The 23,895-nt window shown below is 39.2% G+C and overlaps 1 protein-coding gene across 2 annotated transcripts in view; it reads left to right on the plus strand.

Moving 5' to 3' along the window:
* Dh44 (corticotropin-releasing diuretic hormone 44) overlaps positions 1–23,251 on the plus strand; it is a 176,586-nt gene extending 153,335 nt beyond the window's left edge. For both annotated transcript variants that reach the window (XM_019041531.2, XM_072298467.1), the window contains 3 exons: positions 11,486–11,762; positions 14,800–15,125; positions 20,974–23,251. In XM_019041531.2, the coding sequence (XP_018897076.1) occupies positions 11,493–11,762; positions 14,800–15,125; positions 20,974–20,983 (606 nt within the window). In that variant the 5' untranslated portion in view covers positions 11,486–11,492 and the 3' untranslated portion in view covers positions 20,984–23,251. The remainder of the gene's footprint in view (positions 1–11,485; positions 11,763–14,799; positions 15,126–20,973) is intronic.
* Positions 23,252–23,895: the final 644 nt, after the last annotated feature.

A 23,895-nucleotide genomic window follows, 5' to 3' on the forward strand; every position in this document is an offset into this window, starting at 1 on the left:
AATCTCTTCTGGGGAAACTACATACGGTGAATGAAAGGAGGGGTGAGAAGAGGCCAATAAATTACCAAAAAGGTGAAAATTAAAAAACAACAACAACAACATAAACAACAACAACAACAACAACAACAACAACAACAACAACAAAAGTATTTCTTACCTTACAAAAGCATAGATTTAACAGATAATACCTACTCTAAAAGAAATCAAAATCAATGTATTTGAATAGTAGTCGATTTGACCCGACTTCAGAGTTGGCGTACAAAAAAGTTTTGAGCATCTAAGGGTATTAAGAAAACAATTATTTTTGTAGGTATCCACCCGCAACCCTTGCACACGTCCACGAAAAAGAACTTTAAGGATCAAAAGTATGTTAACAATAGCACCTTAGACGCATTATAGATAAGGAGTCGTGTGTCCGAAAAACTTTTAACGGATCCATGCTTACATGACGGGAGTTCTAACTCGATGGTAAACTTGAAACAAGTTCCAAACTTATTTTTGCTCGAAGTCGAATCCACGCTAACTATCTTGGGAAATGCATGGAGAGGAAAAGAAGAGAAAACTTGTGGCTATCTCGTCTGCCACACGTACCACACGTGCATGCGAACTTCACGCTTGTTGCACTCCAGTCGCACGGAGCATTCTCTAACGGTATCATACTCCGAATTTAGGTCCATAATTTCCTTTGCAATTATTGTCTTAATCAAAATTCATTCAATTTTAAAGAATTTTTATTGAATCTTATTGTAGATAATTCACCTGGTTCATTGTGTTCGATTCAAAGTAAAACTGGAAGTCCCTGTCATACCAAATTTAATTTTCTTTAGCCTTTCCTTGATCAGCTCATTCTCAGGTTAACTTTTGACCGTTCCGAATAAGGGGACGTCATCCAGATCAATGATGAATATCAACTTTTTCAATCGATATTCTATACAGGGTGCAGTTGCGTGGCGTGAATTGATATGTATCGATTGTTCTGCCATTTAAACCTGTGGTAAGGAATCTATTATTAAGGTGTTCGCTGCGAACACCCTGTTTATCGATCCTTTTCCATAGGTTTAAATGACATAACAATCGATACATCGAAAAGCACGCCACGCCACTGACAGGGTGATCCAGGGTATAACGGCCACACTGCGGGAGTTTAAACATCCCCTACCCCCTCTTTGAATTGGATTTCGATTTTCTTTAGATCATTTATGATTTCAGGGCATAAAAGTACAGAATTGTACAAATTTTCAGGAGATTTGGTTCGCAACCATTGCCAAAATTCAGGAAAAACTATTTACTTCCCGAAATTTTGGGGGTGCCGTAGCTCCGACTTGGGGCACTTTTGGAAAAAACTATACACAACAAAAAGTCTTATTTTGACCCATGGAACACGCTCCTGCAATCTAGCCGTTTAACCCTGGATCACCCTGTATTTTAGGAGTTCAAAAGCTTTCATTCAAACTTAAATATCATTAATTTTTAACCGAGCTACAAATATTTATGTTGAAGAGGCGAGGCTGTTTTCACTTACAAATCAATCACTTCCGCGTCGAAATGCTTCCGACAGCCGTTTTAAGAAGGAACATCCTGTCACTTTTTGCAGCGGGCAATCAGCGCAATGTTGTTGAAGAGTATTGACTTCTAGAGCGCAGTGCTCAGCAAGGTTAGATTGCTTTTCCCGTCCGTCAACAAAACTTTTGTGAGAGTGACTTTTCTGCGGATTAGCACGGATTGTCAGACTGCTTCTGAAAACATTTTTAAGCTTTGAGAGAATAAACATTAATCCATATCTCCGTCCATGATTACGGTGTCTCCTCTCAAAAAAATATAACTGTCACGAATGCCAGTATTCCTGAAAGTTTTAGAACTACCCGTTAAACTTTTTAATTACGAATGTCTTAGATCTTAATTTGATTGAGCATTCCAAGAGGATGGGAGGATAAGGAAAAACTATGTTGGCTAGCAACTCAAAAACGAAACCTCACTCAATAACGATTATAAGTTGCTTTAAAAATCTTTAATATTACAGAAAATTTACTATGTGGCAAACTGTTAAACGTGTATTCCTAGTTTCATCGCCATTACTGGTCAAAGAGCGATTATTTTATACACCGCGATAATAAACTGTGAACACCATTAGACCGAAGTTGGTTAGGGGGGATAAACTTTTTGTACTAATTTCAGGAAAGACAGATCTTCCTTTAATTTTACTGCAAGAATGGGTGCTCTTATGAGCGTGTCTATGATTTCTGCTGAGCTCGGTTCAAAGTATATAAATAGCATTGATCCAGTAAACTCATCCAACGCACAGAGTGTCACATCCGTAAGCGTAACACTACAGAAATGACTCTTACATACCGTACTTCTCTCCTTACCGTGAGAAATAAAACGGAAAGGTTTTAGAACATCGATTGAGGACTAGTAACGTGATAGGTCAAAATGTCCCAAAACAAAAATGTCCAACTGAGCATAATGTCCAAGTTGAGAATGTCCATATTGTAAAAATGTACAAATATCTTAAATTTCAATAACTGTTTTTGGCCAATGACAATAATGCCCAAAAGTCCATTCCCTTTGCAAAAAATTAGAAGGGGCGACATGGTCGCGTGAGAATAAATAATGCGAATCCATGGAGACGACGGGAAGATTTGAAATCTTTTTTTCTTGAACTAACCTCAGTTGTGAAACTTTTTTGGCTTTTGTAATATTTTTCGTTGTTAAAAATGCGTAAAAACCAATTACAGGCATAATTACATTTTTGGTATTTTTTTATGTTCTAAACTAAACTAATTGTGAAAACTAAATAAATGGAGTTGATTGTGATTTATGTGATGGGCGAACCCAAGGCTAATTGGATAACCAAAAAAATAAACCATTCTTATGCATATGACTTTCTGTATCACCGCCACTCACCAAACAAGTGATCACTGAAGTTACTGGAGGTGACATAACAGGGTAGCTGTGACGCTCGATGCTCACAACAGGAAATTTGGAAAATATCTATAAAAACCAAGCGGAGGAAAGGAAAAAGCCATAATCATACTCATGCGCCTGACGTTTGCCAGTGATGCTGTGAGAACTTCTTGTCTCAACTAAAAGAATATGCAAACAAATGCACCAAACAAAGGAGCAAGTACATAGTGAGGGTTATTTTCCAACGAGCCCGAAACGAATATGAGAAAGTGATCAAGAATGAAGAATATCTAGAAACAAAAATAAATGGACGTTTGGCATTTTTTGTGTTTGCCAAAGACCATATGACAGTTCAGATCTGGACCATTTGTAAAATAGGGAAGTCTCAACTCTGGACATTGTTCTTGTTGACATTTTCGTGTGACATTTTGACCTATCACCCTAGTACGAGCTACTTACGATCAAACAAGGTTGTTATTTTGCTCACAATTCCACAATAATTCCAACTGAGCATAAAATAAAGTGGAACATTTTCAAGGGGAGTCGGCAACACTGCTTGGAAGTACACACGTACCGAACTCTTCGATCGTGTGTACTCAGCACTTGAATTAAAAATACCTGTGTGTGCAAACGCAGTACACTTCAAAAAGGTCATGGTTGTCACTTTTCGGTGAAATTTTGCCCTTTGCGGGGTGGGAGCCCTTTTTTTAGAAGGAGTAAATCAGAACTGACAGTACCAACCTTCCAATGAAATGATCACTTGGCAACGCGGCAATATATCCAATATTCGCATGGGATGCAAAAAGCACCCTGAGAGTCAGTTGCTTATTACGCATGTGCTGAAGTAAAAGTAAACATCTCCGCTGTTTATACACACTTTTTCTACCTTCCAATTATCTTAATACCTACATAAATAAGCAGGGTTTGGATAAATTCCGAAGCACCTTCAAGATAGAGTCCGCACCAACTAAGTTAACTCACTTTTTTAGACGCAATGTGATAGAGGATCTGCCATCTGCCACACAACCTCTTACATTTACTTCCCATGCGAAAATGATGTTAGACGATCTGCTGTCGCAGTCTAAAAGCGCGTAAACTTATTTGGGGTGGACTCTAGCATTTTAGGCCACTTCCGCCATCTTGGATTTATGAAGTTTGAAAAATTGATTTGAATTTCGAAATTGCGTCAAAACCTACCGCCTAGCACCAAGTTTCACAAAATACGATCGAACAGGAGCCAAGATATCATTTTAGGTCACATTCACCGTTTTGGATTTTTGAATTTTGAAACTTTAAGTTGAATTTCAAGTAACCCGTCCTAAAGTGCCACCTGCCACCAAGTTTCATAAAAATCGATCGAACAGGAACCATATTTCGTAGGATAAGTGGGACTCTCCGCAGTGGTAAACGATGCGATCAATTCACAAACGTTAAAGCGCCTTCATTTTCGCCTGATACTGTGCAATACTTCCGAGGTGGAATAGTTGCTCAGAGCGCCTTCTACAGAGTAAGTCCGACTGTATATAGCAAAAGGTCACGATTGCTGCTGATGTGCGCACGCGCGTGCGCAGATACACATCTTCTCATCACTGAAGATGAAGTAAAAAACTAACATATCTCAATTTGCGACGTTGCAACTTTCTCACTGCCTAATTTGTACGGGTAAAAGAATACGTGCACTTTAATATCTGTCATGATTTTTCTGAGATTCTGTCGAATCTACGCACTATCGAAGCTGAGAAAATACAAACAACAGCTCAATATTTTAATCCATGCAGGAAGTATGTAATTCTTGGCCATTAATTCTGCCGTGCTGAGGGAGCACGCCATAAGAACATTCGAGAGTTGCCAAATTTCTTCAGATTTATCCAGCGGAGAGGGAGGGGGACACATGTATTTTTTGGAAAGTTATGCATAATTTTCCTTGAGCTTTTCAGATATTTTAGATTAAATTGCAAACAAAATTGTCCGAAAAATTTGAAGAAAATTATTCCCGATTTGCTCAATTTTGGTTTTTACTAAAGAAAATATGACAACGTTTGAAGGCTCATACGAAGTTCCTCCTTAGCACGGCAGTAACTAGCATACGGCGTTTTAGTCTGATCGTGATCCCAATCATACATTCAATCTGGATTTTTTCCCCCTGAAATTTGACAACCTTGGGAAACGTGAGCTGAGCAGGTGTTTTTCAGGAGGAAGAGAGTGGATGCAAAATAAGATCGGAGTCTTAAGGGGTATTCACTTCCCCCGGAAGGGTCGTCGTTTGTCGACGAAACGCACGTTACATTGACACCGTGAACTGCGCTGCGCACATGGTGACCCAGAAAACATGCACGCTATCCGGTGGACAAACAAGGAAAAAGTGATCACTGCAAAATCGATTTTGTTTGATTAGTCCCGAGGATAGCAATTAAGTATCATTATGATGACAATCCCTTCTAAAAAACGACAAATAACTTTGTGTACTGATGAAACTGGGAGGGATCGAATTGTTTTTAATTGTAGCGTTGAAAGAAAATGTTTCATTGTCGAGGTCACGAATTTGACCAGAATACGCCTAACTACATCAGGGATTGCTTAATTTACTCTCTTGTTTTATTTTTGTAACATCAAGCTAAGCAACATTTTGGCGTGAAATTTCATGAGTATATTCTGTATGATCTTGGAAAAATCCGCAAAAATGTTCATGGTGTTGTATTTTTTAGTTTTCTGTTAAGAAAGTAAAACATGAGAAAACATCGAGCAACCTGAAGTAGTTATGCTAATTTTGGTTGGTGTCGTTCATTTAGTTGACAAAGATTAGTTCAAACCACTCGTCCAAGAGTAAAGATGGAACAGACTTAGACTTACATAGGAAATTAAAATTATTCGACACTGGAAAAAGTTTAAATTATTTAGAACAGGAACTGAGAACTGTGCAGTATTTCTCAAAAAAGAATCAAGTGACATCAGTCGTCGTCAACTTTTATCATACGCCTTCCTTTTTTTTAAGAAGAAGAAGAACAACTAAACGTTCTCTTTCGAAAATGTCAGGGAATTGGATACATGCCACAAAGGAGATTCCCTGAAACTTTCGCACGAATCGGAACAATTTTTCTTTTGAAAACGAAGATTTACTGGTAAAATTTTGCAGCAGCTGATATCACTTGGTTTCTTTCCAAAAACACTTCCCAGGTAGCTACGATTCGTAACTGAATTATCATGAACAATATGGCAGTCCATAGCGACATGATATGACGCGATGCGTGAGGAAATGTCGGTTTCCTTCAAAAAATCGAATAAGCAAAATCACTTCCGGGGAGTTAAAATAGTTATCTACCTGAACTTTTGCAGGTGTTCAACGCGGTAATACAGACTACTATCACGCCAAAATGTACTGAAGGTATCTGCATTCTGGATGGTGTTCAACTCATTTGTTGGAATTTATCTCAGGGAATACTCAGGGAATTTATCTTCAAAACTTTGTGTTTAAAAAGAAGGTTCTCCGAATGATCAATGATCATGCCCACCTGAAATTCCATCTTGTTCGAATACGACTTTTCTATTCGAACTTCAATCAAACATACAGTATCAGCAGTGTGCAACACCGTTTGTTTTTTAAGCATATTTCGTTCATAAAAATCTCCCCCAAAAAAGACATAAATTTTCTGTTTTCGATTTGCACGTAAGCCTTGTGGAAATTCTGAGGGAAAAATATGAGAATCGAATCTCTTGAAAGTTCATGGCTATCATTCATTTTATTTCAAATTTTTGCGCTGAAGAGATAAAAATACAGAGTAAAGGAGCTCGAATCGGTAATATTACGAGAAATACATGGTTTGCAAATAATGTTATAATATTTTTCTCAACAGATCAACCTATCTAAATGCTAATATGGATAAGGAGAGTGATCCATACAACGAAAAATGAAAAGTGTGCAGTCTGCTAGAGGATGAAGTTATGATTATTAGCCAGCCATCCGTAAAATTTCTTGAGATGAGATTCAGTCGCAGAAAGATTGAATTGTTTCAAATGGAGAAAGGAACGTTCGTTTGTATCTTACGAGAATGGAACATCTCAAGATTCGGCGATGATCTACCAAAATAAAGTTGAAATTGTTGGATAAGAGATTAATGTTAGAATTGAGTTACTAATTTAGCTCATTAGGACGTATTAAAGCTAAAAGGAACTATGTCACATGCAAATGCTATGCACATAGTTCCTTTTAGCATAAATACGTCAATTTAGTCAAACCTTCTTTAGAAAAAAGCCCCATCTGTTCAGTTGAAGAATTTGAGTTCTTATTCGGGCTAAGGCCGAGTTTGGCATAATTCTACACAACTCGCCCTGCAGGCCGATTATTGATGAATTGAAATTGATAGACAAAACTATGGCCAATATGACAAAAGAGATATGGAGGTATCCTATTAGTGGAAGCGGGTGGTTGCAATGGACAAAAGAAAGGAGGTAGGTAATAGACTAACTAACAACAACCCACGAGAAAACCGTAGTTCATCATTCTCTCTCTTAATCTATAGGAACCACCCATTTCGACCAATAGGATAGCTCCATACTCCTTATTTGTGGGGCTTGGAGGACAAGGCGCATAAGTGCAAATTTTTTTAAATCGAGATATTAATGAATCCTATGGTAAAACTAGACTTAATGCATCTACTGTAAAGAAATCCGCTCCTTTTCAATTTTTAAGTATCAAAAAGTCAATTTGAACTTTCTTTCCGCCATAAGTTTCCATATAATTTTGAAACTTCAAACACGTATTTCTCAAAATAGCAAAAACTGCACTTATGCGCCTTGTTTCTCAAGGCCCTCATTTCTTCTTTGTCTATCGCTCTGTCTATCAATTTCAATTATCACAGTGCACAGTGAAATATTTAAATTCGAAGAGCCTCTTCAGCGACCTTGAGGAGACCGAACATTCCGCACTGAAATACTAACTACGCAATCATAACTAAACTTCGAGGAACGAAACTTTAGTTGAAACTGAGTCCTCGAGAGGGATCGAGAGGGAATCACGAGCTATAACCGAATTATTTTCCCACGGCAGCGGTGCATTTGGCATTGCTCACGGTACGTGACACGCATTTGCTATGCCTCCCGTGAAAGTGCCTAGGAGAGCGTGAGCCTCAAAAAGGGAAGCCGGGCGTCAGGTGAGGGCAATTCAATTTCCGCTTCTTCCACCGCCCTGATCAATTACCAGATGCCATTATTTTTCCGTCGTAACTTCCGTCTCGGCGCTTGCCTCGCCAATGGATCGTATTCGATACATCAAACAGGTGAGATTGTATCGATATCGATTGGTTCGACATGTAAACATAGCCTCAAAAGTCACGTGAGATATCTGAGGGAACGGGTTTTTCGTGATAGATTTTTTATTCTTTTGAGTACCAAATGGCAATGAAAAGTGAAATTGTTAGGAATTTTTTTCACTTTCAGCTTTTCCAACAAAAATCCTCAAATTGTTCTTTGAGGCTATAGTTCTTTCTTTTGAACCAAACGATGCGTCGAACCACTATCAAATACGATCTATTGATCGTATTCGATAGTGAATCAATGTATCGTTTGGTGTTCAAACGAGAGAACATAACCTCAAACCAAAATTCTGGGATTTAAGTTGGAAAAGCTGATTATGAGAAAATTACTGACAATTTCACTTTTCATCGCCATTTGGTACTCAAAAGAATAAAAAATCTATCACGAAAAACCCGTTCCCTCAGATATCTCGCGTGACTTTTGAGGCTATGTTAACATGTTGGACGAATCGATATCGATACGATCCCGCCTGTTTGATTTATCGAATACGATCCGTATTTTTGGCGCTGCGCCACGAATACCTATGCCGCACCCGTCGGAATTCATGACTGCCGGAAGATATCGCCGGCACATTAAACAGATTGAACCTACGTGGTTTCGCACTTTGACCATCGAAATACTTTGACATTTGCAGCGATTTTATCACTTCAAGTTGGGCGTTTTGTGCACTGAAAAAAAATCTCGGTGTATTTTTTAAGAAAAGGGTATAATACCAAGAATTCAGGGTTCTATTTGATCCCAGTTTTTTCTTGGTAAAATTACCATTTATGGAATTGGTAATTTTACCAAGAAATCTCGGTAAAATTATTGACTTTCTCGGTAATTTTACTGGACTCCGGTAAAAACGCCAATATTTTTTATCGACTGTGGTAGAATTACCGAGATAAAATGGCAAAGTTACCGGGAATTGATTACCAATAAAAGTGGTATTCTTACCTGAGAAAAACAGTAAAATTACCAGTTTTTAGGTAAGCTTACCAGTCTGTCTTGGTAAAATTACCAATACTTGGTAAAAAAGTGGGATGGTAAAGGTACCAACGGACCTTGGTAAAAACGCCGAGAATTTTTTTTCAGTGTGAGATTTAACCGTGGAAACACGATTCTTCAACGCATGATACAGACTTTTGCAGACGATATAAATAGGAGCACTTGCAATGAACCTGAGATTAATCTCTATAATGACTCAATGCTGCATGGCATCTAGCGTAATGAATAAAGTGCCTGTATTTGAAAAAAAAAAATAAATAAATAAAAATTAAAATGCTGGAGCGAGCATTCCGATTCCGTGCTCGACCACTATTACATCCCTCGCTGACCTCACCCTTCGTGGGACCGCGGTGTCGACCTTCGCGAGGACTTCCCTTCGGAGCTCCTGATGAAAAAAAATTATCTGTTGCGGGCAGTCACGTGGAGGAACCAGATCCAGTCTCCCCGATTTTGATAAATGGAGTCCCCTGGATAGGTGTCGCTATAAATTACTTTTATTGTCACTGCGCATCGCGCCTCTCTTTCTGGCCTCCGGCGCGGCGCTTGCTTCTCGCCATCGATTCTCAACCGAAAATAATTTTCTCCTCATTTTCGGTTGATAAAATTGGAACTTTGTTGTAAATTTGACTATCATAATATTAAGACGCTGATCGACCGTGCCCTCCGAGTCACTGGGTCAAGTTTAAATTGTTTCTGGCTTTATATAGGCACTGTAAAATCTTGGAAAATTAGGACTGTATTCATAGCTGTTCCATAAATCATAGAGAAAATAAGGAGGTGTTTGCATCTTGAGGATTGTTCACCCCGTGACGTAGGTCGGTACAGGTGCTCCAGCAAAATCCGGAATTCGAAGTATGAAAAGTGGACCATAACGTCCAAATTTTCAGCTTAAATCAACTCATGATATAATTTCAAACACTTTATATACAATGACTTTTTTCCATAAACTTCACCATTCCCAGGAAAATCGATGATAAAAATCGTCCGTACCGACCTACGTCATCAATAAATTCCAAGATGCCCGAAATGCAAACACCTCCTTTTTTTATCTATGTCATAAACAGCTTCTTTCCTTAGAGAGACCCCGAGTGGTTCATGTTATAATTAAAGGATGTCTAAAACCGGCTTCAGTAAAACATCATAAAGAGGACAACTATTATGAAACTCGAATAAAATTCAACAGTTTATCTCTGGAAATAGATTCCTACAAGGGATTATAATTATTTGTCATTACAAAAAATTATTACAAAAGTGAGATAGGTAGAAGCCTCCCTTAAACCTTTCAAAGCTTGCAGCAATAGACACATTTTAGATGACAGTCGGGTAAAATGGTAAGCGCATTTTTCTTTGTGAGGTTTTTCACTCTCAGAGGAAGAAGAAAAAAATAACGAAAAGCTTTGAGGCTCTAAGGAAAAAGAATCAGTTGAGTCCGCATTTCAAACATGTCGCGTCGAAGCAACTGTGACTATTTGCTCTTCGGCTGAAAACAAATAGAAAAAACTCTCTCCAGAGTAATTAACAGCAGATCAAAGGTCGAAGAAGGTAGCTATGAAAATGCTGATACGCGTATAATTAAGCCGATGGAAATGAGATTTTCAGGAAGAGCCTAAGATCGGACACCGAGAGATGTGGTGAAATCCTCTCTTTTTTGAAACCTCAGCAGCGCTGTTGCCCACCAGTCATGCATTCTTTTGATCTTGAGTGGTTATTTACATTCAGCCGCCTTCTGGCTATTTTCCTTCAAACTCTGAGTCCTTTTCGAAGCTTCTCTGCCATGCTAAGGCGAAACGTCGTATGAACATGCGGATGTTGCCGGAAGTCTTTTAACATAATATTTATTTCCTGCGAAAGTTATGCATATTTTTCTTTGAAATTTTCAGACACTTAAGATTAAATTGGGATTTGTTATTAAAATGAATAGTTTATCAAAGAAAAATAAGCATACATGAAAGTTACTTTCACAGCATTACCATTTGGCGCTCTACGACGCCAAACGGTCACAATGCCTCATCCTTCCACAACCCTTCAGGGACTTGGCACTCCAACAGTTCATGTAAAATTTCCGGCGTCCCCTTCGTCTCCTCGCAGAGGAGGAATCAAACATCTTCGTTGAGAGCCTTTCTCCCGTCATCCTGTTAAAATGATCACATCAGACCCGATGTCCGACCATGACGTCGAATATTGTGCCATTTAAAATAAGCATGCATTCTCTTACCAAAAAAAATCTATTTTCGAGTGGCATACTTTGCCCTGTCGACTGAGATGCCTTTTTTTCTGATTCCAGGTGGTTCATGCTCAAGTTTCAAATGGCGGAACTCCTAAAAGTGGTATGCATAGGAACAGTGATGCTGATGCTCTCTGGCGGAGCCGCAGGCTACTACAGGGGCCTCGAGGAGGAGGTTGAACAGATCGACGCTGTGCCCCCGGACATCGAAAGCTCCCCGTACCTCCTGCCCAAGCTGAGCCACCACTTCGCGCCGTTCGATCCACAGCCCCCCAATGGGCTCTGGAAACACGTCTCAGATCCCAACCTCTACATTCTTTCCGAAAGGGAGTCACAAGTACGTCGCAGCATATTAAATCGTTAATCTATTTATTTTATTTCTCCAAGAGTCGACCTAAGAATTCGCCAACCAAACAGTAGGGATAACAAATGAAAGAAATATATTCGATTATTTGCAGGCAGATCATGTGGTAAGGTAATGGTTATGTAAAATTTAAAAAAATTACGAAAATTTAAAAACTTTTAAAACACCTCCGAAACGCGTCCGCTCCGAAAATTGAAATAGTTTATGCAAGTGAGTGTTTTTAAAAAAAAATTTAAAAGTTTTTAAATTTTCGTAAATCTTTTAAATTGTTAAATTTTACATACTCAACAACTTGTGTAGTGATTTAAACTCCTGTAACGTTCTCATCAAGGTAATGGTTGCAGAAAGGATGTTAGTGAAAGCCCCCCAAAAATATGCTGACATCATTATTAAGATAATAAATCTCTTCGGGGACACGTGTGAAAGTAACCAAAGCACATTGTGGCCAAAAATATTCTAGTTTGGCTTAAAATCGGGTTCGACCAATGACACACACATGGCAAGGGGTAACGCAGAGTCGCAGAGCTGCTACAAACGTGGGCTAAAAATGGCGTTCTTGATGCCTAGAGTCTTCGGTAATTTTCGTTGTGCGTATCGTGTTCTACGTGAAATTTTGGTTCAGAAGCATGTACCAGAATGCTGAAATTCGTACCTCGTCTGGTGGTCCATTATTAACAGTGGGTCCGAATTCGCATTACGAAGCATTGCGAGGGGGAGGGAAGAGTCAAAAGCACCGGAAACACGCACGGGGTACACAACTTCATGTATATGACTCGATGTTCAGTCCATATGGATCTTTGTAGTTTTCGGATCACGTATCTGAAAACTTGAGGTCCGGTTGCTAAAATCTGGGTTCATATCGGAAGTACTTCGGTTCTTCGATTGAAACTTTTCAAGAGCCAATCAAAGGACGGAAGCACTACTTCAAATGTCTAATCCGAACTTCGGCAGCTGGACCTCAAGTTTTCGGATGCGCGATCCGAAAACTTCAAAGATCCATACTGTCGTACTAAGGAAGAGCGCCGTATGAACATTTGAGAGTTATCAAATTTCTTAGATAAAACATGTGTTTTCGAGAAAAGTTTGTGAAACCCATTTGTACATCGATCTCTTAGAGTCAAATACATCCAATTTTAAGCGTTTAGTTGCGCATGTACCAAGCTGTAGCACAGTAAAAGCAACCCATAAAAGAAAAAATTAAAGTGCTTTGAAAGTCATTAAAGTTGACGCGGAACCACCTTTATATTTACAAAACACTCATTATATTTTTCTTTAATGCATTTTTTTTCATCACTTTAAGTAAGTATAATCCATGCAGAGTGGTCAAACGTTTCCAAATTATGAGTTGAAAAACCCTGAATCCGCGAGTTTAAAATGTTAGAGCCAAACACATAGAGCGGAGAAACGCGCGGGCGTGCTGCCAGCGCGACATGCGCACAAGCGCCTACAAACCTAACAGGGATACTTCACGCATTGCGCGGCGACGCACTGGCGCGCCTACAAACCTAACAGGGATACTTCACGCATTGCGCGGCGACGCACTGGCGCGCCTACAAACCTAACAGGGATACTTCACGCATTGCAAAACACGCGCAATGCGTGAAATATCCCTGTTAGGTTTGTAGGCGCCAATGCGCGTGTCGCGCTGGTCGCCCTCGGCCGCCGCGTACCACGGCGCCTCAAACAACTATTTCACAACAGAGGTGTTGCACAGTATCATTCGAAATTGGGGGCTCTCCAACTTATTAAGAATGACAGTTATCCTTCAGGAGTACGTAGCTTTTCTCGCAAAATAAATCAAGATACTGCGGAACAAGAAAAGAGCAGTAGTCCAAAACTCACCAAGTCCTATCATCCGTAATTAATAATGTTTAGCATATTTTTTTAATTTCATTAGAGAAAAAAGTGACTCCATTTAGGCATAAACATTCTTAAGTATGCGCCGTCAAGAAGATTTAATTTTGAATCAAGAATGAAATAACTGAATGAAAGCAGGTCTCTGCTTGATATAAATGACTTTCCTTTTCACATAAGCATTATTTTCTTTGTTGATTCACAGGGAAATCTTCTCCACTAGCCTACACCGACTCTCCACTGGCCACTTGGCGACAGGAGGAAGCTTTTACTTTCGGGGATTAAACATTTCCTTGTGGACAATTTTAAGGGGGCAACAGTCATCATCCTTTTTTCGGCTATTGACTTACTCACAAGATGGATGATGAGCTCCGGGTGACGTCATAAGCCAAACAAGTTTCCCAAACTTTGCTTTGTTTGCAATACGAAACTCCCAACACGTTGTAAACCATCGAGCAAGTGGGTGGGTTAACAGTTGAATGTTGGAAATCCCGAAAGTAAAAGCTTCCACCATTGACAAGATACCAGTGCTGCCGTGATAGCGAAGAGAGCCGTAAGTGCAAAAATGCAGTTTTGAGAAAACGGGCTCGGAAGCTTCTGACCGGAAAATTTTATTGAAAGAAGCCTCCGTTCTTTGTGAAATTGCCACTAATCGTCTGAAAGACTCCTAGAAATCGTTTGGATGATAAAAAATCGACTGATTTCATTTATATTACATAAAAAGGCTATTTTTAATTTTCATGCTAGGTTATTGTTAGGCAAGACAGCCGTAAGTGCTATCTTCTGCATGCTTTCGTGGTTGCGTTTTGGACACACAACAAACACATTTTCAGGTTAGAAATCGGCAGATGAGGGCGGCATTCCTCTTGAAAGCACTGTTTTCATTGGCTCTCATGCACCTACGGCTGTCTTGAAAAAAACTATGTCATTTTTTGTGCACTTACGGCTTTTTCATACGTCTCGTTTTCATTAAATTAGGATGAATTTTGCTGTTTTAGCTGTCTCAGTAATTTCATCTAAAAGAGTTTAGACCAATTTTGAAGAAAACTCGATTTCGAAAATTTTGCACTTACGGCTCTCTTCGCTATCACGGCAGAGTGGATGGTCTCTTTTCTCTGTTTATGATGGCTCCTCTAATGGTTATCTGTTGTTTCAGGATAAGGAGGGAGAGTTGAAATCGAAGCGGAACGGGCGGAACGGGCTGACGGGGAACGGACCGTCGCTGTCGATCGTGAACCCGCTGGAGGTGCTGCGTCAGCGGCTGCTCCTGGAGATCGCGAGGCGGCGCATGCGCCAGTCGGAGGACCAGATCCAGGCCAACCGGGAGCTCCTCAAGACGATCGGCAAGAGGTCGCTGGCGCCCGAACGGAGACGAGACCCCGGCCCCGCGCCCAAGGAGCACCGCGCCAACCAACGCCCGGACACCGAGAACCACAGCGCCCACTCCGATAGGTGGAACAGGCATACCTACAATTACGCAGAGTAAGATTACAGCACATTAGAGTCACTGTGTACTGGATTCAAAGAGTGAGTCGTAATGTAAATGGACTACATTTTGCAATTAGGAACTATAAAATCTAGCCCGGTTTAAAAACAACGTATGTGCCATTGGTGTCCCTATGCACACAAGTGTTTTTTCAGATGAGCCAGACTTTATAGTTCTAAATTGCAAAATGCAGTCCAAATGGGAGAGCTGACGCCATGTTTTGGTCGACGAGCCTGGTGTGCGCCGTGCATTTCGGTCACTTTTTCGATACGTATTCGATCCAAAATGGCGATGTAGAATCGGATGGCCGGATGTATCGTAAACAATCGATTATGTATCGAAAAAGTGACCCGGCGTGACATACGAGTCTCGGCATTTGGGATCTGGAAAAGGCTTAAAAGTAGCACCAGCTCTCCAATTACAATACGACTCTGTGTACTCTATTACTGGATCGCAGGGTTGCCACGGTCAGGGAATACCCGGATAAGTGGTCAAACATTTCAAAATCATGAGTTGAAAAACGCTGACTCCGCAAGTTTAAATGTTAGAGCCAAACACAGAGCGGAGCGGCGCGCGGGCGTGCTGCCAGCGCGACATGCGCACTAGCGCCTACAAACTTAACAGGGATACTTCACGCATTGCGCAATGAGTGAGGTATCCCTGTTAGGTTTGAAGGCGCCAATGAGCATGTCGCACTGGTCGTCCTCGCCCGCCACGCGCCGCGGCCGGCGTGCCACGGCCAGCGCTTCGAGCAATTATTTCGCAACAAAGTTGTTGCACAGTATTATACGAAATTGAAGGCACTCCAACGTTCAAGAATGACAGGTATCCTTCAAGTGTGCGGAGCTTGCTCGCAAAATAAATCAAGATAGGTACTTCAGCACGAAAAGAGATTATCCAAAAACTCACAAAGTCCTAGCATCCGTAAATAATAATGTTTAGCATTTTTTTTATGCTTCATTACAGAAAAAAGTGACTCCTTTTAGGCAGAAACATTTTTGAGTATGCCGTTAAGAAGATTGTATTTTGAATTTTGAATCAAGAATAAAACAGCTGAATGAAAGCGGGTTTCTGCTTAATATAAGTTACTTTTCTTTTTATAGAAGCACCCTTTCCTCTTCAAACAAGCATTATTTTCTTAATTGATTCATAAGGAAATCTTCTCAGCAGTAAATTTGAGCATTTTTCTGCTTGAATCAAATAACTTTTTCCTGTGATGAAGTTGTAAACTCATGCTGAACGTTATTGAATACAGATACTAGGACTTAAGAAGTTTTTCGACTACCGCTCTCTTTTCGTCGTCGTCATTTGATTTAATTTGCGAAGGAACTTCGAACCGTTTGTGCGCACAGACTAAATTTTTGGGGTCAAAATCGAAAGCTCTCCAATCGGACTGAAAAGAAACTAGTACCCTCGGAAATGATGCCACGAGTCCGATTTTCCGGTCGGAATAGCTGCACGAGTCGACCTGTCCTGATAATCGCTAATAATCGTGGCTATGCGAGCATGCTCACAACGGCCAGAAACATTCTTTTTTGACGCCTCGTCGAGCCTTGGGTCCTTGCAAAATCGATTCTACACCTCGAACCACGTAGGATTCGACACTTATCCCGAAAATCGTCTGCTGACTAAAATTGAGGAGTATCGACAGAGGTTACATGGACTAAATTTTCGGGGTCAAAATCGGAAGTTCGCCAATCGGGCTGAAATCAAACTAGTCTCATCGGAAATGATCTCGATGAGTCCGATTTTTTGTTCGGAAAAGCTTTAGGAGTCCGCTGGACTGCGTTATCGGCGCAAAACGCAATTTTCTTGAGCTTTCAAAAACGGTCAAAAACAGCCGTTCCTCGTTTTGGAAAGCTGCGGGGAGGTTTGGGACCACGTGAAACCGATTTTGCACCCTGAATTACCTAGTACCAGGGCGTTGACTTGCAATTTTTATTTCCGTCAAAAATCAACAGGGATTAATACGAGTGTATGACGTACACTAGTCTTATACGTATTTTTTTTAAAATTTTTATTATTTTTTATTTTTTTTTAAATGAAGTAAATGGGAATGGAAATTTGCATTGTCTCATATCGAGATACGAGTTTTTGAGGAAACCACGTCTATAGGTTTTTTCAGTTTCACCTCCAATAAATTCGCTTTTGTACTTTACCGAGTGCAGCCACCAATTAATCCGCCACCCTTAAATTTCCAAGGACTCCTGCGGAGCCAGCTCGATGAGCGTTGATAATGCTACAGCAGTGGAACTTTCCGCGAAAATACTTAGATCCCACTTTCAAGGGCTCTCAATCAAAGGGCGACGGAAAGGGAGGGGGGGTTGAAATCCGTCGCGCGAAGTTTTAAAAGGTTGAAATTTCATTTAAGCCTGAAGCCTCGTCTCGCCGAGAACAATCAAAGAGACGAGTCGATATTCAAACGCCTGCCGAGGGGCATTGCCAATTATTGTAGGGAAATTCGCTTCTACCGCATCTGCCAGACTGGAAAAATTCGAAAAAATCCTGCGAATGTGCACCGGGAGCGCCAGTGGCGTTATTGGATTATCTGGGCGCGCGACACGTGTCGGATACGATTTTTGTTACTTTTTTAGTGTGGTACTGTCGTGAAGCTGTGGCTGTACGGGAGAAGAGGGGTAGATTGACTCTAGCGATTGAGACTTAGACTAACAACGACCATTAAAAAGCATCTTTCAAAAACTCCTAAAATTCGATGAAAAATAGGTTTAAAGAAACCCCCTGGTAATTTTTTAAAGTAAAATTAAAGTTTAGAAATGTTTAACAAATATGTCTTTAATTAAACGCTACAATTTGCTTTGGTAGTTTTTCTTAATAATCTATTTGCAGTTCTAAACTACGATCGATATTGTAAGAGTTTTTTAAAACTTTTTTTTAATTCAAGTTTTATCGGTGGTAAATGTTACTCAAAACGCACCCAGAAAGGATTTTCTAAAACATAAATTTCAACAATTTCATTCAGAATTGTTTTTTTATTTACTTGTTTTTTTTAAGCATTTTTTTAACAGCCGTTGCCACCAGGAAAGCTATCAAAGGGTGCTGAAATATAGAAATATATATAAGAAGAATGAGGGTTTGCTTGTTTTTTGTTTTTTTTGTTTGTTTGTTCGTTTGAGCCAACGGAGAAAAATATATGATTGGAATTTTTGGTAAAAACGGGGGGGGGGGGGGGGCGTCAATTCCGTGGGGGAAAATTCACTTAAACTCTCTACAACTCTTGGGTGCAAGAGGACTTAATTGTCTTTCAAGAAAATCCCATCTTGTTACACTCGAACCGGATAAACCTCTTGATTTGCCGCAGCTAAAGGCTCTTTGACTTTTCCTGTGTACGATAACTTCGCGACGGCGTCGGCGTGCCGCGGCGCTTCGAGCTACTATTTCGCCACAGAGGTGTTTCACAGTATCATACAAGATTGAAGGCACTTCAACGTATCATGATTGATGGCATCTTTCAAAAGAAGTTCTTTCATGAAGTTCCTTCGCAAATTAAATCAAATGACAACGACAAAAAGAGAGCGGTAGTCGAAAAACTTACCAAGTCCTAGTATCTGTATTCAATAACGTTTAGCATGACTTTATAACTTCATTACAGGAAAAATGTATTTGATACAAGCAGAAAAATGCTCAAAACCGCTGATAAGATTTCCTTATGAATCAATTTAGAAAATAATGCTTGTTTGGAGAGGAAAAGGTGCTTATGTAAAAAGAAAAGTAACTTATATTAAGCAGAAACCCGCTTTCATTTGGCTGTTTTATTCTTGATCCAAAATTCAAAATAAAATCTTCTTGACGGCACACTCAAGAAGATTTCTGCCTAAATGGAGTCACTTTTTTCTATAATGAAATAAAAAAAATATGCTAAACATCATTAATTACGGATGCTAGGACTTGGTGAGTTTTTGGACTACCGCTCTCTTTTTGTGCTGAAGTATCTTGATTTATTTTGCGAGGAAAGTTCCGCACACTTGAAGGATACCTGTCATTCTTGAACGTTGGAGTGCCTTCAATTTTGTATAATTCTGTGCAACAACTTTGTTGCGAAATAATTGCTCGAAGCGCCGGCCGTGGCACGCCGCGGCGCGTGGCGGGCGAGGACCACCAGCGCGGCATGCTCATGGGCGCCTTCAAACCTAACAGGGATACCTCACGCATTGCGCAATGCGTGAAGTATCCCTGTTAGGTTTGTAGGCGCTAGTGCGCATGTCGCGCTGCGCTGGCAGCACGCCCGCGCGCCGCGCCGCTGTGTTTGGCTCTAACATTTAAACTTGCGGAGTCAGCGTTTTTCAACTCATGATTTTGAAATGTTTGATCACTCTGTATGGATTATTCTTATTTAAAGTGATGAAAAAAAAATAAAAAATAAAAAAAAATAAGTACTAAAGGAAAATATAATGATTGTTTTGTAAATATTTAGGTGATTCCGGGTCAAATTTAATAATTCTCAAAGCTCTTTAATTTTTTCTTCTATATTTTGTGCTTTTACTAAATTGAGTACTAAAACAAGTGCTCTTACTAAAATTAGAAAAGCAGGAAATCAATTAAGACTGAGATTGTAAAAAAGGGTGTGTGGATCATAAATCTCAAAACGTCTTGAGGTCATAAGAGTAAAAAAATATCAAATTAGTTAACCTAATTTTATTATTTGTTATTAATAGATAATTCAGTACATGGAGTGTACGAGGAGAATCTTACGAGGAGTGTTTTTTCCTCAGTTTGCTCCAACCAAGAAGAAGAGACACACTGCTTTAGAAGGAATGGTTCCATATATTGTCACCTTCCAGCCAAAGTATCACAAACGCCATGATGCGTTTCAAAATTTTCTGCTGTCATTTTATTTTTTAAAGAGGAATCGTTAGTTGAATCTGTTTGAAAACTTTTGTTTGAAAAAAATGTTCTGTTTCACTGATTTTTTTCATAGAGTAAATAGAGTCGTAATGTAAATGGGAGAGCTGGCGCCATGTTCTGCTCGACGAATTCCGAGCCCGGTGTGCGCCGAGTTCGGGTCGCTTTTTCGATCCGAAATGGCGGTGTGGAATACGTGGTAATTCCTATCTCATTTGTTGTTGTTGTTGTTGTCATCGGATGGCCGGGTACCCGTGTATCGAAAACAATCGATTATGTATCGAAAAAGTGACCCGGCGTCACACAGGAGTCTCGGAATTCGGGACATGGAAAATGCTAAAAAGTGGCGCCAGCTCTCCCAATTACATTACGACTCTATGTGCTCTATGATTTTTTTCGGCAGTATAGAGAAAATTCAGTGAAATTTTCGGACAGCTTCGTTGAACAATTACTCAGTTAAAAAAAATGGCGGCGGAAATTTTTAAACGTCACACGGCGCTTGCTATACTTTGGCCAGAAAGTGACAATATCTGACAAAGCAGCAGCAGTGCAAAGGCTCTACAAGCAAACGCGAATAAATATGCCGCAAACTTCACTTCTCAGCCCCGCTTCTCTCGAAACCGGAACAGTAAAATTTCGGTTTTACCCTCTCATCATGCTCAAGAGGTCGTAAAGAACGTCAAATCGGATAATAACGAAATTTAACCAAAGCGGGATATCCTAATTGACTTTCCGAGCATGGTCCTTTGCAAGAAGGCAATATCTGCATGTGCTATCAAACGCAAACTTTTGAAGTCTAACATGTCCATCTTAGAGCACAGGGTTCCAGCATTACTCGCCGCCTACTACCACTGTTGCCGAGGAGGTGAATGGTGGTTTGTTGAAACATTAAAACATGATTGCAACAATGTTTTGGAGAATCGTTTCACTCAAAGACTATTTGTTGCGCCCGCCAAAATTAACTTCCTGTTGGTTTGTTTCCAGGAACGCTTAAATCGCACAAACCTACATTCAAACTCTCGCTTGTGATGAAATTGGAGCTTCCAGTATTCCAAACAAACTAAACTCTACCGCCATCCACCGTTCCGAATGGAACCAAAGCACACTACCGAGGAACCGCACAAACAACGCTAAAATCATCATCATTAGATCGGTCTTTCGCTAACCCGCCAATTTTTAGAGACCCGGGCATTTCGACGTGATTTCTTGGGAACTCCTTCAAATATTGCTTCGGCAACACACGTTGCACGATGAGCTCTGAAGTTTGGATGTGATCGGGTGAATTACTGTTTTTAAAAGAAAAAAGCGAAATGCTCAGGTTATATCTTTCTTTGCCGTTCTCCAGTCAATAGCTGATTTGATTATTCTCGCCACGAAACAAAAAAAGTTAGCCACTAATTAGAGAAAGGTTTAAAGTGCTTCTGGTCTTACTTTTCAATCCCTCCCAAAACAAATGTTAAAATGGACTTCATTTAGCAATCAGGAACTACAATTTCTGGCTCATCTGTAAAACGCCTATGTACATAAAGGAACTAATAGTGCATACGTTATTTCCAAACTGAGCCAGAAATTTTAGTTTCGAATTGCAAAATGTAATCCATGTAAAGGTTCCAAAAAATAATGAGTTAGGGTATGCAAAGCTTGTGCATCATTCTCATCATTTTTTCCGTTTTGAAACAGCTATAAGTTTAGAAAATTGTGTACCTTAATGCTTCAATTCAACTTACCTACTTTTAGCTTGCTTCATTACATTTTTTCATTCCTTGTGCACAATATTTAAGCTCAGCCCAACAGGGGTACCGGTAGGTATCTATAACAACAAACTCTGACGTAACGCATGAAAGCGGAATTTCTTTTCGAGACAATGAATCACTAAAAACAGAAAGTAATTTTATCTTGATTATGCCCAATTTCATTACTTATGTTACTGTAGATTTTTCAACGTGATTTGAGCCAATCACTGTAAATTGGTTAGGTCTCTTATAAATATGGTGGGTTGGTCATTTTTGGCTTAACATGCCGAAATAAATAAGTGGCCGCTGACTAAAGTACACACAATTTGATTTTTTTAGTTTTTCTTAGCTTTGCTTCAGTTACCATGTTATGTGACCATGTGACCATGACTATTCAACAAATTACCATACATTTGAATTAGGGGGCATTATGATCCTTGTTCTAAATAACAGAACCTCTTTTCTTCTCTTCAATTTAACAAATACTTAGAACTTCGTTCTAATAAAGATCAATGTATCCTCGTCTTTATTAACAGTACAACCTTGCAAACACAAAGCCATAACTTTAATAGCTTTGCTCCAAATCATAGAGTTGCTTCTAAGGGTACTACCTCTTCTATATTTACATGCTTTCAAAGTTTTGCTAATCATTTAATGCTTCAATTTTTCTCAAAAATGTGAAAGCGGTTTGGTATTTTAATTTCAGGGGTGAATACATTGTTTTTGAATAAATTTACCTGAACCAGCAAATTGAAAAGTTCTCTATATTTTTGTGAAATAATTTTTCACTTTCAGGCTGAAATATTCTGAAATTAAATTCATTAATGTAGTGGATGTTTTTTCAAATATTTTTTATTTTTAATGCTAATGTGGATCTCATAATCATGGGCCACCATTGTTTTTAAAGCTGTGTATCTAATTTTTGGATGATTCAGAGATGGAAAATTAAGAATTCATTGAAAAAGTATTTCCTCAAAATACAGACTACTTCTTTAATTTTTCAGACCCCCTCCTCTCCTTACTTGCGAGTTGAATTATTGGTCCTCTCGTATCCTTAAACGTTTCCTTGAAACCTTGAACAAAACTCCCTCTACAATCCTTTGTTTTTTCCGTTCTTTTATAAATTGATTTGTTCGTTTCTGATGCGATCCAATTGAAATATTCCAGAGATTTAAACACAACGACAGTAGGTCATAAAATATTAAATTTTTAAGGAACTCTTCTTCTGAGGCTTAGCTGAGAACAGCAAAGTCATCAGTGTTAGTAATATTTTTGAATTAAAACTATCTACATTTAATTGTTTTTAATATCTCTGTAGTAAATATTATTAATTAACTTGATGTATATTAGCTTATGTCTCTTAAAAGGATTTGATTTGAGGAGCGTTTTGAGAGACAGCTGTATCAAAATGTTTCATGTAACTGGCAGTAATATAGAGTCCTAGGGACAAAACGTGGGTTAAAGCGATAGGATTTTTCTCGTGATTGTTTTCTCGAAAACATCTCTAGCAAAAAAAAAAAAAAAAATAATGATAGGATGTCATTAAGTATACTAAATATGTATATCTCTATAAATAGTATTGAAAGAAACATATGAAAGCCACAGAAACGGTGCAGTTTTCAAAAAGCTGATATGAATAATTAACTTAATGGCACCTAATAGAAGATTTCGTCAAGAAGTCCAATTCATTTTCTTATGTTGGTATTATGATTGATTTGTTGCTTCTGAAGAGCCAGTTTAATATTTACATATAGGCAATTTATTTTCTGAAGGAAATTTAGAGATAATTATTACAAAATTAATCTCGAGGAAATTGAATCTATACTGAGGCAAAACATAGATATGGTGCATGAGCTTTCTGCGGAGGTTATCAAGTCAAAGTTTTTTTAAAAAAAAAGAAGTAAGTTTCATTTTTGGATACCTCGGTAAAAAAAATGATGTGCACTAAGCTAAGAATTTGATTACTTGCTGCTGGAAACAGCTTAAAATTCAAGAGCTCTAGATTTGACATCATGCAAAAAAAGCTTGTCCCACAAACATCTGAATTGAATTGGAGAAAGAGGGGTGGAAACTAATCTTACCTATTTGAGTGTCTAATACATTTTAACAAAGCTCCAACGCATAGATTCTAAGAATATTTTTTACTCTTCTACCGAGCTGGAGTGAAGTTGAT

This window comes from Bemisia tabaci, chromosome 3 (genome assembly GCF_918797505.1).
Source record: "Bemisia tabaci chromosome 3, PGI_BMITA_v3".
Lineage (NCBI taxonomy): Eukaryota > Metazoa > Arthropoda > Insecta > Hemiptera > Aleyrodidae > Bemisia > Bemisia tabaci.